This window comes from Drosophila miranda (genome assembly GCF_003369915.1).
Source record: "Drosophila miranda strain MSH22 chromosome Y unlocalized genomic scaffold, D.miranda_PacBio2.1 Contig_Y1_pilon, whole genome shotgun sequence".
NCBI classification, from domain to species: Eukaryota; Metazoa; Arthropoda; class Insecta; order Diptera; family Drosophilidae; genus Drosophila; species Drosophila miranda.
Window position 1 is genome coordinate 14,677,248 of NW_022881603.1, and position 13,717 is coordinate 14,690,964.

At 43.1% G+C, this 13,717-nt stretch overlaps 2 protein-coding genes, 1 long non-coding RNA gene and 1 pseudogene across 5 annotated transcripts; 2 read left to right on the plus strand and 2 right to left on the minus strand.

The window, feature by feature from the left end:
- The first annotated feature begins 1,214 nt into the window (after positions 1–1,214).
- Positions 1,215–1,717, plus strand: LOC117189360 (COP9 signalosome complex subunit 9 homolog). The gene is made up of 2 exons (XM_033394493.1): positions 1,215–1,401; positions 1,485–1,717. Exons 1-2 carry the CDS (start codon positions 1,324–1,326, stop codon positions 1,629–1,631), a joined length of 225 nt encoding a protein of 74 aa, XP_033250384.1. The 5' UTR covers positions 1,215–1,323; the 3' UTR covers positions 1,632–1,717.
- On the minus strand, positions 1,704–3,162 carry LOC117189354 (annotated as a pseudogene).
- A 270-nt stretch (positions 3,163–3,432) lies between these two features.
- LOC117189353 (transcription factor Dp-like) lies at positions 3,433–9,732 on the plus strand. Of its 2 annotated transcripts, none has more exons than XM_033394490.1 (10): positions 3,433–4,188; positions 7,806–7,954; positions 8,023–8,089; positions 8,154–8,218; positions 8,289–8,347; positions 8,420–8,747; positions 8,818–9,053; positions 9,129–9,211; positions 9,283–9,366; positions 9,429–9,731. In XM_033394490.1, the coding sequence occupies exons 1-10, from the start codon at positions 4,104–4,106 to the stop codon at positions 9,599–9,601; spliced, it is 1,329 nt and encodes a 442-aa protein (XP_033250381.1). In that variant the 5' UTR covers positions 3,433–4,103; the 3' UTR covers positions 9,602–9,731. The 2 variants fall into 2 exon arrangements, with proteins under 2 accessions (XP_033250381.1, XP_033250380.1); XM_033394489.1 differs by lacking the exon at positions 3,433–4,188 and adding an exon at positions 5,226–5,277 and having other exon boundaries at positions 9,429–9,732.
- On the minus strand, positions 6,522–7,340 carry LOC117189364. 2 transcript variants are annotated; one of them, XR_004473369.1, is made up of 3 exons: positions 7,210–7,340; positions 6,730–6,996; positions 6,522–6,672 (listed from the first exon to the last, which is right to left on the minus strand). It is a non-coding gene; the product is annotated as an uncharacterized LOC117189364 (long non-coding RNA). The 2 variants fall into 2 exon arrangements; XR_004473368.1 differs by having other exon boundaries at positions 6,730–6,935; positions 6,997–7,339.
- Positions 9,733–13,717: the final 3,985 nt, after the last annotated feature.

Here is a 13,717-nt window from a genome sequence, read left to right on the forward strand (position 1 = left end):
TCGAAGCGAGTGCAGCAGGATACCCGGAACACGGCCGGATTTAATTTCTTCATGAAATGCAAAATGTGCAGTCGGGAGAATTGCATCGATATTGTGGAAAAGTCAACTTCACGAAGAATTGATAGTCTGGATGGGAAGTCTCTAATTTATCTATGTTCTCCAATGTGGCAGATTTTTTAAGTCCCACGCGAAACATTTTTTTTTTTTTTTTTTTTTTTAGGTTTTAAGTTACCAAGCTACCCGTGAGTAGCGTGGGATTATTTGGCCGCCCGCCTTTTGAAGGTGGAAATTGCCAAGTCAAAGAATATAAGATGTTGGAGTACTGTTTATAGCTTTACATCAATTTCGTCGATGAAGTCAATTAGTTTTTGGTACGCGCTGATGTTTTCTTTTTCAAAGAATTTGTAAATATCATTATATTTTCTTAGAGATGGGAAGTTTTGCCTTGTTGTGTTGTACTTTGTACAATTGAAAATTAAATGCGAGGCGCTATCGATACTATCGCAATTATCACATATGTTACTAGGAACTACATGCATTTTGGCGAGAGTGTGCCTATCGAATGCGTTACCACTAAGCAGTCTGTTGATTCTTTTAGCGTCAATGGCTTTAAGCTTAGTTTTATTTAGGAACCACGGTTTGGATGATGTTGAGGGGAAAAGCGAGCAGTAACCTCGGTGCTTGATACTAGCAAACTCGGCGTATTCTCTCTCCCATTCTGCTTTTAAGATTCTGTGTATTTCGCACATAGCGTCTTTAAGGATCCATTTAACCACTGTGTATTTTCCTCGTCTGTGGGCTTCTTTGGCTGCTGCGTCAACTGAAGTGTTCTGAGGATGTTAGCGTGTCCGGGAATGTAGTGAACCTCTACAGTTCTTAGATGTGGATTTTGTTGGATCTTTTCTCTGATTTTGTGGGCGATAGAGTTATCCTGAATGTTCTTCGCCAGAATGAGGGCCCCGTTTCTGCTGTCTGTCAGGAGCGCATGGTCTAATGCCTTCTCGATAGCAAGGAGCTCGGCGGACAACGAGGAAAGGGTTTTGTGCGTGTAATAGCTATCTAAAGAACCTGTCCTATCGTACACGCGAACCATTTCTGCAAATATTTATTCTACGCGGTGGCAGCAGCTGTTTGGCGATATTGCCAGACTGCTTAATTTTTGCTCAGCTGTTAACTTTCAACTATCAATATTTTTCGAAATATATCGATAGCGTCATCGATGGTTTTGTAGCCCCAATGGGCAACGCTGAGAATTTTCACAAAAGATTTTGGTATAAACAAAAGTCAATTCCTTAAATTTAACACAAAAAAAACCAGCTAACAATGGATCTCAATATGAAGCCTTCACTAGCTGCCGATGAGATGTTTTCAGAGGGCCCCGGCTATATGGAAATGGACGAGGTGAGTTTGAAGTCAGCAGGGTGGGGAAAGTCCTAACAAAAAATATGAAAAAACAATTAATTATACTACCATGGTATTTATAGTCGGGCGGCGCTACTGGCATGATGATGGATCATATTCCCACCAATGATAAACATGTGCATGCTGATTTTTACAATAATTTCGATGATCTGTTTGACGATGACAATTGGGCCAAAGTCAAGCAAACTGGCGACAATCCCAAACAGTAGATTAAACTTTGTACGTAAGTCGCCCAAAAGGGGACAATTACTATAAGCAAAGGAATACATATGTTGAGTTAATTTCGTTTAGTTCATTATTCTGTTTTATTTGGGCAAATGTCTTGGATAAGGATGTACAAACAATTCTGCAATTGGTTGGCTGCCTACAATTGGTTGGCTGCTATAATATATTCATTTGGTTCGTATAACTAACCTAAATATTGCCGTTCGAGGATAGTGCGGTGGTGGATTTGAACTTTGGCGTGGCGTGGTATAAACTCAACAAAATGCTTAATTTTTGTACAAAAAAGAACCTCGAAACTATATTTAAGATATCAAACTGAGTCGCAAGGGGAATGATTGAAGACATTGATATCGAAAGTACATGTACTCATTAAGGATAAATCTGTATGGATCCATGGAATTTGTTAAACAAATTGTACGTAATTAAGGCTGCATCTGATTATGGCATAGCTAACCGTCTAAGGGGGTGCCACAATAGACCATAGAAACCTCAGTGTTGCCATAGACAGCAGATACTGTGGGAAAAAAGCTTTTATCGGGCAAACCTGAAACCAGATACGGTAAATAGTTGGCAATGAGCATCTAAAATCATTAAAGAATCACCAAATGATAAGCTCACCTCGAAAGGCCACGCCCAGAAACTCGTAGTTCTTTTCAAACGATAAAGTATTATCATCACAGTCCAATATGACGCGAATCCGATCGCCCACCTGATATTTGGGTGCATTGTTCAACAATGGATAACCTCCCTGCATGTCGCCGTTGTGCAATAGATGGTTCTCGACCAGGTTCCAGCCCCAGCTCTGATCATCGGACCCCAACAGGGCCACATAGCCGTGACATTGAAGGGCCGCCTCCTTCGTAGATATCCCAATTACGGCTACTGTTCCGAGTGGACCCTCCCAGATGACTTCCAGGCATGGCGTCCGTGTCGAAAGCCAATTTTGGCCCTTGCAGCGTCTGTGCTCTGAGCCACGGGGTTCCTAGCAACGAAAGAACATGGAGTCTGCTATATTTTCGTTTAAGCCTACTACCAAACTGTCTTACCGATGCAGGGTGAATCCATTCGGCTTAATATACACATTTCGCGAGCAATCGCTGGGATTCCACGAATGAAAGAACGCTCGCAACTTTGTCTTGTAGGTGGGGACGGGAGACAGCAATTCCGACTTGGTGACTTCCTTTGGCAGCTTGTTCAGACAGTGAAACCGCCAGACGTCGCTGTTCTCGTCGTTTAGGAAGTGAACCAACTTTTGCAGACTTGCGAACAGCGGCCCAAGTCTTTGAGGTCCAGGTACGAAAATACAACCTCCAAGACATTATAATTGCACAGAGCTGCCACACGATCGACCATTTTGTTGTTGCCTGGAGTCGATAGTGTAGTGTCCTCGCTGTCCTATCCACTACTCGCTTGGCTTTCTCCGCAAGTATTGTATATAGCTCCTGTGACTCGGACTTGTTATATCTTTTCAGGTGTTCTTCTCGGTTTATTATTGTAAGCTAGCTTAATCATTTTTTTTATCATCAAATTCTGCTTAATTTATTATTTGACTCGAGGTGGGACCGTATAAGACATGAACGAAAAATACCTAGTCGCGGAATGCAGTGCAGCATTGTTTACAATTTGCGGCGAGTGCTGCAAGTCGATTTCGGAAACCAGCTGCTTCCAACACTGAGCTCGATTGATGCGTAAATTGGCGCGCACTGTCTGCCATTTCATTCGCACCCGCACACTGGCCTGCTCTGCCTTTCCCACATGAAAACGAAAAAAGCAACGACTTGGTGGAAATTTTGTGCATATCGTGCTCCGTTCAAAAATACAAATTATTTGAAAGTAATAAAACCACACGAAAGAGTCGATTTCGGGGAATCTTTTGCGATATTGTTTGTGAAAATCGAAGTGCGTTTAGTCTGCGAAAATCGCCATCAAAAACAGTCACCAAAGCAATTTTGCGGCCGCCGCTGTGTGTGTGTGACAAGAAAAAATGCTCTTGTGCTGGAAGTGAACAAAAATGCGCTCGCGCTCGCCATTTTGACTCGAGCTACAACCAATTTTGTACCCATGAATACCGAACCCTAAGTGCATAAAAGTGTAGGCAAAGAGAGGATTAACACACGTGTTTCAATAGTGCAGTGCAGTGAGAAATACACACAAACTACGAATACAAGCACTCACACTAGGCAACCCATACACACATTGCGGCTACGTGCTTTTTTTCTATTCAAGACTTTTTTTTTTTGGCGGCCCTCTAGGAGGTGACAGCCAGAAGAGTACTGTGGTGAGGAGTAGTGTGCGAGAGTGGGGAAAAGTGGGCGAGAGGAAACAGTCGGCTATCTGTGCGGGGTTCGGCACCGGTGATAGCGGCAACGTCGACACTATTGCACCTGCCTACCTGGTTGGGTTTCTATGAAAGGAGTGTGTCCCACTATAACCATAACAGCCAAGTTACTCCTAAGATGGCGCATAACTCTTCAGCAGCAGCAGCAGCGAGCGGTGCAGCTAAAACGGATGAAGTAAACTTCTTCTTTCAAGATGAGCATGGTAAGTGGGCATCTCCATCTCTCTTTAAAGCGGAATACCTCCAAGGCAATTGAAGAGCCTTGCTGTTTTCTATCTTACCGGGAAGGACTTCGGGCTGCCTTGATTAATGAGCATTCTATTTGGTTGTGTGTGTGTGTGTGTGTGTATTATCAGAGGCAGAGGCAAAGTGATACCCACACACTCGTGCACACGCACATTTGGAGGCGGGCGCGATACGATACTACAAAGTTGCATGGGGAGCGTAAAACGCCATCTTTTCTTTTTCGGGTTTCTTTTGCTGACAATATTCATCGTTTGATACGTTTTTAGTGCACGAGAAACAAGCAGCGGACAACTAAAAAACAATAGCTTGCACAACAGGATGAACAAAATAAAGTAAAGTAATGGTAAAGAGGCAGAGAGAGCTACTTTCGAAGTACTAAAATCGGTATGTTCTCTCCGCCCCCACCTACCGTTCAACTATCGCCCAGTTGGCGCGCTCCGTCACACATGCATACATGGACATATTATTCTCCCACTTTTATTTTATCGTACTAGCCAACAGCTGATATGCAGCCCAGCGCTGGCGCTGCTACATTCAGTACGAAAGTTTTGCATCAAAAACCTGCAATATTTTTATTTTTAGTTATAAATAATGATTTTGAATAACATTAGCAAAAGAAAAATTATAAAAACTGCGTGACATTCTGCAATGTGTCACACAGTCGGAAAAAGACCGGAGTGGGAATGAGAGAGAGAGAGAGAGAGCGCGGGCGAACAAGGCTAGAGACAAGAACAACAATGCCACACACACAAACACACAATCTCGTAGGTAAAAAGCTAAACCCCCAAAACGGGCAAACATCAAACAAGTGTAGCGACTGGTATACACGTGTAAGTGTTTGATGCTTGCATCGAACCACGGTCCCACAACTAATTACAGTGAATCCTATTTATTTTTGAAATTTTTGTGTGTTAGTCTGCCAGAATATTATCTCAATACAGTACAAACGTTTTTAGAACTTAAAAGTTGCCGATCTCCAGTCCGCCCCGCTGGCCGGCCCAAGGCGTGTATGCCTGTAGTTAAGCCACTGTGTGCGTCATTTGAAGGTAGGTTGCATACGTGTGAGAGAGAGAGAGAGTTTGTAGCTATTTTTAGTATTCGAAGACCCTTTGCGGTTTTGCTTGTTCTAGGAGTTTGATTTGAGAGCGAAGGCCATCATTTGGTCTCTCCCTTGACCACTCGCTCTGTTGTTATGGTTATGCAAATTTTGGGCGACAGGTGAATAATTATCATACCGAAAGAAGCTAACGTAAAAAACTTGAGTTGCTTAGAAAAGCCGGTTACAAAGACAAAGATGTAAGCCAGGGATGCATACAACTAATCTGGCCCCATAGGTTTTTGATTCTAGTTATGGTCTATATTTTCATAGCATTTGGTACCTTTTTTATCAGAGCAATATTTATCTTTTGGGATAAGGTACCCATATGATCGAGTCTAATTCGATGTTTGTGCAGATCACTTTCAAATTAATGTTTCTTTTAGACAAACTGTGACTTAAAAAGTAGTTCATAAAAATATCGATATTAATGATATTTATAACTCCACCTCTTCTCAGTCATACCTTGCACAATTGCATGTAAAAATCATGTAGAAATACCTTTTTGGTGGTCGCGTTTGACACAAAAAAAAAATAATTTTTAAAAAATTTAAAAAAAACAACAGAATTTTGGTTTAAACTTGGCGGTTCCGTTAATATACCTACATACATATGTAATGTATTTACCAGAACAATTTCAGTATATGTATTTTCCACAACCCTAAGTGATCTGTTTTCGGGTTGTTGCTTCATCCTCTTCTTTACTATACATAGCAATACTTACATATGTGTGTGTGTGTGTTGTATGCACCCTTAAAGTTCTCATTCAGAAATATGTACCTTCGTTATATTTTACTGTTGTTGCAGTCGTTTTCAGTTGCGCGCGCTTGCTGTGTTCACTACCCTCTAGTACCAGGCAACTAGTTCCGAACTGGTGCCGCACTAGCTACCATTCTCACCTCCCTGGTTCCAGATCGATTACCCGCAATGTGTTTCAGCGGAGAATTTAACACATGCATGTCCTAGGGCGGAACCACCCCTGGTTCCCGCTAGATTACCCTTCGATTACCCGTAGCTCAGGAGGTAGTTCCGAACTAGTTACCAGTAGAAAGCCAGCAACTAGTTAGCCACTCGACTACCCTTCTATTACCTGTAGCTAGCTCTGACCTAGTTACCAGTAACTAGTTCCGAACTGACTATTGGTAGTAGTCAATCTGGCAGTCTGGAATAATACAAAAATAAAAACACAATGTCTTTCATTATAACGAATAATTTTTAATTTTATGATGCTTAGCCTACTCCTGCTTTTTGGCAAGACACTTCTTCTTAAAAACCCTTTTCTTCATCCTTTGCATTGCCTTCCGCACAGTGTTTTCGGGGGGCTCATCGCCAGGCGAAATACATTCTGTAATTAATATTTGTTTTAATTTATATATCTCTAGAAGTGTAAATGGTATTTTACCTAGCAAAGCTGCAAAAAATTCTTTGTGGGTCCTAAGGGCCTTCTTCCCTTACGTTATAGGCTAGAACAATTTCCTCACTCAAAATAAAGTTTAAGCCGCTCAAAACGCCAGCTGGCTGGAGAATCGATTTCCTTGCTGTTATCTGTTATCTTTCCTGCACAACGCTAACTTTGCAATGTTAGCTTCCCTTTCACTCTTACGGAGTCTACGCAAATGCCTTTTGCTCATCATTTTATTTGAAATATATAATATATATTTGCACGTACCTGTTTATATTAATTTGATTTATTTATTAACTCTTTTCCACTTTTTTAATAAATGTTTACACAAAAGACTCTTCCAGCGATTAGATGTTGTACAGAAGTGAACAAAATCAACGCATAAAGCAAACGAGGAAAACAAATGCATTTTGTTTGTGTAAATTCTTGTCTCTTTCATTCCACGAGCGCAACTACAGTAAAATATCACGATTAACTTACCATTTCGGTGCTTATTGCATGTCGTGGCTCGGTAAAAACTAGCTGAGTGGGCACTGTAACTCCACGGAATTGCGGTTATTTGCCGCCTTCAAAAACAAACCGGAGGCGGCTTCGTTTTTCGGTTCTTTTTCGACTGGTCCGCGTTCGCTTTCCGCGTAACTAGTTGCAGAACTGGTACATTGTAGTCGACGAAGACCTGGTCCGCGTTCGCTTCCCGCGTAACTAGTTGCAGAACTAGTACATTGTAGTCGACGAAGATTTGGTCCGCGTTCGCTTTCCGCGTAACTAGTTGCAGAACTAGTACATTGTAGTCGACGAAGACCTGGTCCGCGTTCGCTTCCCGCGTAACTAGTTGCGTAGCTAGTTGCGCGGTAAACAGCGCAGAACTAGTTCGAGAGGGGTCAATTGACCCCTTTGGTTCTACAGGGTACATTTGCCTCACAGCGAGGGCTGCACACCGACAATAGTCGAATACACACATGCCAGTGTAATTTGATGTGTGTGTGCGTGTTGGGATATTGACACAATCGTGTTATCAAATTCTTAGTAGTTCTTCAGAGAGAATCCAATCTGAAACTGCATTTATCTTCTTCTAGGACAAATAGCCACAATGCGGAAGCCGGCACAAGTGAAATCCGAAATGCATAGTGGAAAATCTTCCGTAGTGTATGCCACCAGCTCTTCCGCGCGCAACAGTGTCAGTGGCATTGGCACCGTTGGACGCATAGGCGCGTTCAGTCAGATGGTAAGGCGTCTACTTCGGATCGGAGGGTATCGTATCGTTGCTTAACTCACATTTCACAACCTTCACAGTGCTCCACAAATCAGGGACAGTTCATCCGATTGCAGGACAACGGTACGGTCATTCCAAAAACAGAAAGTAAGCCACAAACACACATAACCTTTCGATCGGTTCTCATGCGATATCCATTGAACAAACACAGATACTTCATACACAACTGGGTCGGCACAGAAGAGCGCCAGCGGGGGCGGCGGCATGTACGACGTGGTAAGTAGCGCGGTACTCTACTCCACCATGCCAACGCGGCATTAACCGAATGTGTGTTTTGCATAAACAGATAAAGGAACGCTTTGAGAGGTTTACGCCAAATAATCCCATTAAAATGAAGTCAAGACTGTAAGTTTCCAGCTGATGCAAGTCAAAAAAAAAAAACAGGAACTAAGCTGATCGTTCTCTTGATTCTAACAGCCATGCCATACAGAGCAACCACTCAACTTCCGCTTCATCCTCGTCAGAACAAAGGAAACGCAAGCCGGACAAGGCCGGCAAGGGTCTGCGCCACTTCTCGATGAAGGTGTGCGAGAAGGTTGAGGAGAAGGGCAAAACCACATACAATGAAGTGGCCGACGACCTCGTCAGCGAAGAAATGAAAAACAATGCATACGACAGTAACTGTGATCAAAAGAATATCCGACGTCGTGTCTACGATGCGCTCAACGTACTGATGGCAATCAATGTTATATCCAAGGATAAGAAGGAAATACGCTGGATAGGACTGCCCGCCAACTCAGCGGAGGTAAGACCGTACAATCCTAAAGTCCTGCGACTATGTCGGCTAATGCTATGTGTCCCTATCAATTCACTAGCAATTTCTGGCGTTGGAAGAGGAGAATAGTCTCCGGCGGGAGCGTATCAAACAGAAAAATGATATGCTGCGCGAAATGATTATGCAGCATGTAGCATTCAAAGGCCTAGTCGAGCGAAACAAGCGGAATGAGAGCCAGGGCGTGGTGCCCTCAGCCAATGCATCCTGTCAGCTGCCGTTCATCATAGTTAACACGCACAAATCGACCAAGATCAACTGCAGCGTGACCAACGACAAGTGAGTCCAACATCTCATAGTTCCCCCAAATCCTACCACTCATTCACAATTCATTGCCCTGTCCGTACTATGTAGGTCCGAATACATATTCAAGTTCGACAAGACATTTGAAATGCACGATGACATTGAAGTCCTCAAGCGTATGGGCTTCTGTTTGGGTATGTAATCTCCGAGGCGAATCCCCCTCCACAGTTTTCAGTAAACTAATTGATTTTTTCAACCATTCTAGGCTTGGATAAGGGTAAGTGCATGCCCGAAAAGATTGAGCGCGTGAAGAATTGGGTCCCACCAAATCTAGCCAAATATGTAGAAGGTAATTTTCATATCGGATAAAAACCTCAATCAAAATATCTACAATACCATTCCGTTTTCTAGCTTATGGAGCCGGAAAAACTGGAGAAACCATGTACGATTCCGACGACGAGGATACCGAGTTCACAGTGTACAATGATTCTCAAAGCTTGTCACAAAACACAACACAGCGCACCATTGGTGACGGTCTCAAGCTGGAGCTGGACGATGACGAGCTGGAGGATGACATAGATTGAGCTGACGATGCCGCTCACATTGCACATGCAATGGCCGATGCGGACGGGGATGCAGAAGATTCATTTAGTTTTACGTTTATCAATGCTTTGCTAGGATTGCCACGTCCCCCACACGGTTAAACTTGTCGGCTCCCTATCACCCTACCACCATCCCACCCACAGTTGGTTTTTTTTTTTTTAAATTTCAATGAGACTTTATTAACTTATACAATATTGCTATAATTATCGTCTAAACAACATGGGGGAAAATCATAAGTGAATGGTTTCGCATACGCATTTTCCCTTGGATCTTTCAAGATTTATGTTTAAGCTGAATGAGTTTTTAAAAAATAGTTTGTCTAGTTAAGCGAAAAGTGTACACAACATATTAAGCAATTGAATTGCATATTGCTGCAATGGGAATAACTGACAAGCAAACGAGTTAATAAAGCGGATTGCATATTGTAAAATATGATATAAACAAAGAAAACCTATATATTTTTCTTAACCTCATTTTGCATACCCTCTCAGCAAACCCGAGGAACGAGTTTCTAACTAAAACTGCGTGGAGGCTGAACTGGGCTGAAAGCCACCACACATTTGGAGGAGGAAATGAGTCATGGAACTCGGTTTGTTGTTGTAGTTTACTTTAGTTCATTGGGATCGGATCGCAGAGCAGAACAGTCTTACATACAAATTCAAAAACCTTAAATGGAAATATACTTACAAAAGGCGGAAGCTATGATCTTTCGTATCTTTCGTAGTGATCAGACGTGTTTTTGTTTTGCGCTCCGCATTTTTTCCTTTTGTTTTGAATAAACAGCCGGTGTTTTCCTAACTAAATTCTAAATTTACTTCCTAACCAGACAACAATCTGGAAACCTATTCTATTACGCGAGTGCATGCCTTTTGATTTTTGTTAAAACATTATTTAACTTTTTATTTTTCGGCGTCGGCTTGTGCTTGTGCTTGTGTTTGTGTTGTTGCAGTGAGTGAGTACGCATTACATTGCATTGCAGTCCGCTCTCGTCTGGTAGCTTTTGTTGTTTTATCACTCTCTCGCTATCACCTCAACTTCAATAACTGTTCTTTCTCTCTCGCTCTTTAAACTTTCTGAGCACTAGCGCTCTCTGCTTAGTAGCTCTCGCTATAACCGCTCTCCACTCTGCTCTCTTTTTTTACCAATTCCGCTTTGAGCGTTGTCTGGCACATTGGTCTGATACCAATTTGTTTTGCAAATAATAGTATATATATAAATAAATAATAAAATAAAATGGAATACGCTGTGGTCTGTGCCAAAAAAAGCTGTAAGAAGCAGATCACCCACGATCAGCCGAATGTCCCCTGCTGGCTCTGCGACAGCGTAGTGCACGCAAAATGCGCTGGATTTTCTGGCCTCGTGAGTGATGCTATAGCCAAACGTAATGGCTTGCATTACAGTTGCGAGGCATGCCGTGCGGTGGAGAGAGACATGGTGGCTTTCATGAGGCAGACGCGGAGTGGCTTTAAGGAGCTGACCGTTGGTTTTAAAAACCAATACGATCGGCTCCTAGCCATGGAGGCTCAGTTTAGCGGTTTAAAACTGCTGAATGAGTCTCCGAGGCGCAAAAAGGTCACTCCGCGGGATCTGCAATTGCCAACCGTCACTCAGCCGTGCGCCGCCGAAAAACTGACTCCGACCACTCCAAGTGTGCAGCAGTTGATCTCGTTGACCACTCCAAGGGCAACGACAGCTGCTGGCGACGCAGATTCGGTAGCCGAATTCATCGCCTCGGAGAATGTGCAGCCAAGTACGTCTGCAGCGTCCGTGTCCGTGGTGTCCGCAAGTTCGCTAGTTGTCCCGTCTATACCGATCCCACCAGTAAATAGACGTTCCGGACCTCCGGATATTGCCACCACAGGTACTAGGCCTGTGGTGACTAAACCACTGGTGGGAGTCCCACCAAAACGACAAGTTTTTGTTTCACGGCTGGCCCCTGACCTCACATCTAATGATGTAATTGCTTTTATTCAAAGCAAAATAAAAGCCGTGGGTTTAAAGGTGGAGAAATTTAACTTCTCTTATGCCAGGGAGATAGCCTCGTTTAAGATAAGCATCTCCCCAACTCAATTTGTACCATTTGCTCCGCCAAATTTTGGCCGGAGCATTTGGTGGTGAAGGAGTTTAAGGCTAAGAAGAAGAATAGGCCCCCCATATCCCTTCCAAACCTTTCCAGTGTGCCACCCTCAACCTCAACCTCAACTTCCTCTTCCTCAACTTCCCGTCTTGCTTCCACCTTTCCAAAAAACTAACTTCTCTTTTAGTAACCTATCAGAATGTAAGAGGCTTGCGTAGTAAGCTCAGCATTCTTTTCCGGGATAGTGTTGCATTTGCTTCCCACGTTATTGTGTTTACTGAAACCTGGTTAAAGCCGGACATTTTTAGTTCCGAGGTTTTGGCAGGTCGGTACACAACTTTTAGAAAGGACCGTTCGTCTCGACGGGCAGGGGGGGTTCTAATTGCAGTGGACTCTTACTTCACGTCGGAACACTTCACAGTCCAAGTTCAACAGGAACTGGAATTCCTGTGTGTAAAACTGATTCTTCCCGCTTTCGCTATATTCATTACTTGCTCGTATATCCCACCTTCTTCGGATATTTCAATTTATGAGCAGCACTTGTCCGCTTTAACCGCTGTTTCTTCCTCGCTATCTGATAAAGATCGTATGATAGTTCTTGGTGACTTCAACTTGCCAGGAACTGTTTGGTCTTCGGTAAACGAGTCTAGTATCCTAGTGCCCATGTCACGACATGACTTTGTTGACGGCTTGCTTGACCTATCCCTGTCTCAAGTCAACCATGTGAATAATTCCTTGGGTCGATTGCTTGATCTGTGCTTTGTATCGGATCCGACCATAGTGTTGTTAACCCGAGCCCTTCCGCTCACTATACCTGAAGACGCCTACCACCCTACTTTCGAGGTGTCGCTAGATATAGGACCAACTGTATTGGATCGGTCGAGTAGGCTGCCCGAACGTGTCCGCTGCTTTCGTAAAGCCGAGTTTGCGAAGCTTAATAACCTCATTAGGGATTTTGATTGGTCCGCTTTGTACTTGTGCACTGATATCATAAAAGGCACAAACATTTTTTACAATGCTCTTGGCACATTTTTCGATTCTTGTGTCCCGCTTTCTTGTCCGACTAGATCTGGAAAACCCCCTTGGTTTACCAAAGAGTTATCCAGTCTAAAAAACTTAAAATCAAGACTTTATAAAAAATTTCAAGAAGTGGGTTCTCCTACTTCTCACTCTCGCTATGTATTAGCTCGGTCAAACTTTTCAGTTCTTAATGCTCAATGCTATAAGAACTACCTATCTCGATGCAGGATACGTTTTTCTCAGGACCCTAAACAGTTTTACAGCTTCGTAAACAGTAAGCGTAGAACGTCCGCACACCCATCCTCGCTATCATTTTGTAATACGTCGGCAAATAATGATCAGGCAATTGCCGATCTTTTTGCCCAATTCTTCCAAACCACCTATTCTGAGGAAAGCTACTCTGGTCATCCGTACCCATACGGTTTACCGAGGTCGAACGGCATTTTCAGTCCCTTGTTAAATGAATGTTCCCTACTTCATGATCTTCGACTAGTTAAGCCGGTGTTTTCACCGGGTCCAGACGGGGTTCCAGGTTGTGTACTCAGGTACTGCGGCGAGGCTCTGTGTGGACCTTTGCTTAAACTATTCACCCTATCCATTGATTCTTCTTGCTTCCCCCGATCTGGAAGGAATCGTTTATAATTCCTCTCCATAAAAAAGGTAGCAAGTCTGATGCAAAAAATTATAGAGGTATAGCAAAGTTATCCGCTATTCCTAAAATGTTTGAGAGGGTTTTAACTCCGCACTTGCAACATCTCTGCAAGTCACTTATATCTCCAACTCAGCATGGATTTATAAGGCGGCGATCAACCACCACGAACTTGTTAGAGTTTACCTCTTTCATTATTAAAGGCTTTCAAGGTAACTTACAGACGGATGTTATTTACACCGACTTTAGTAAAGCATTCGACTCTGTAAACCATTCCCTTTTAGCGCATAAACTTGACCTTTTAGGGTTTCCGCCCAACCTCCTGAGATGGATTTCTAGCTATCTTTGTTC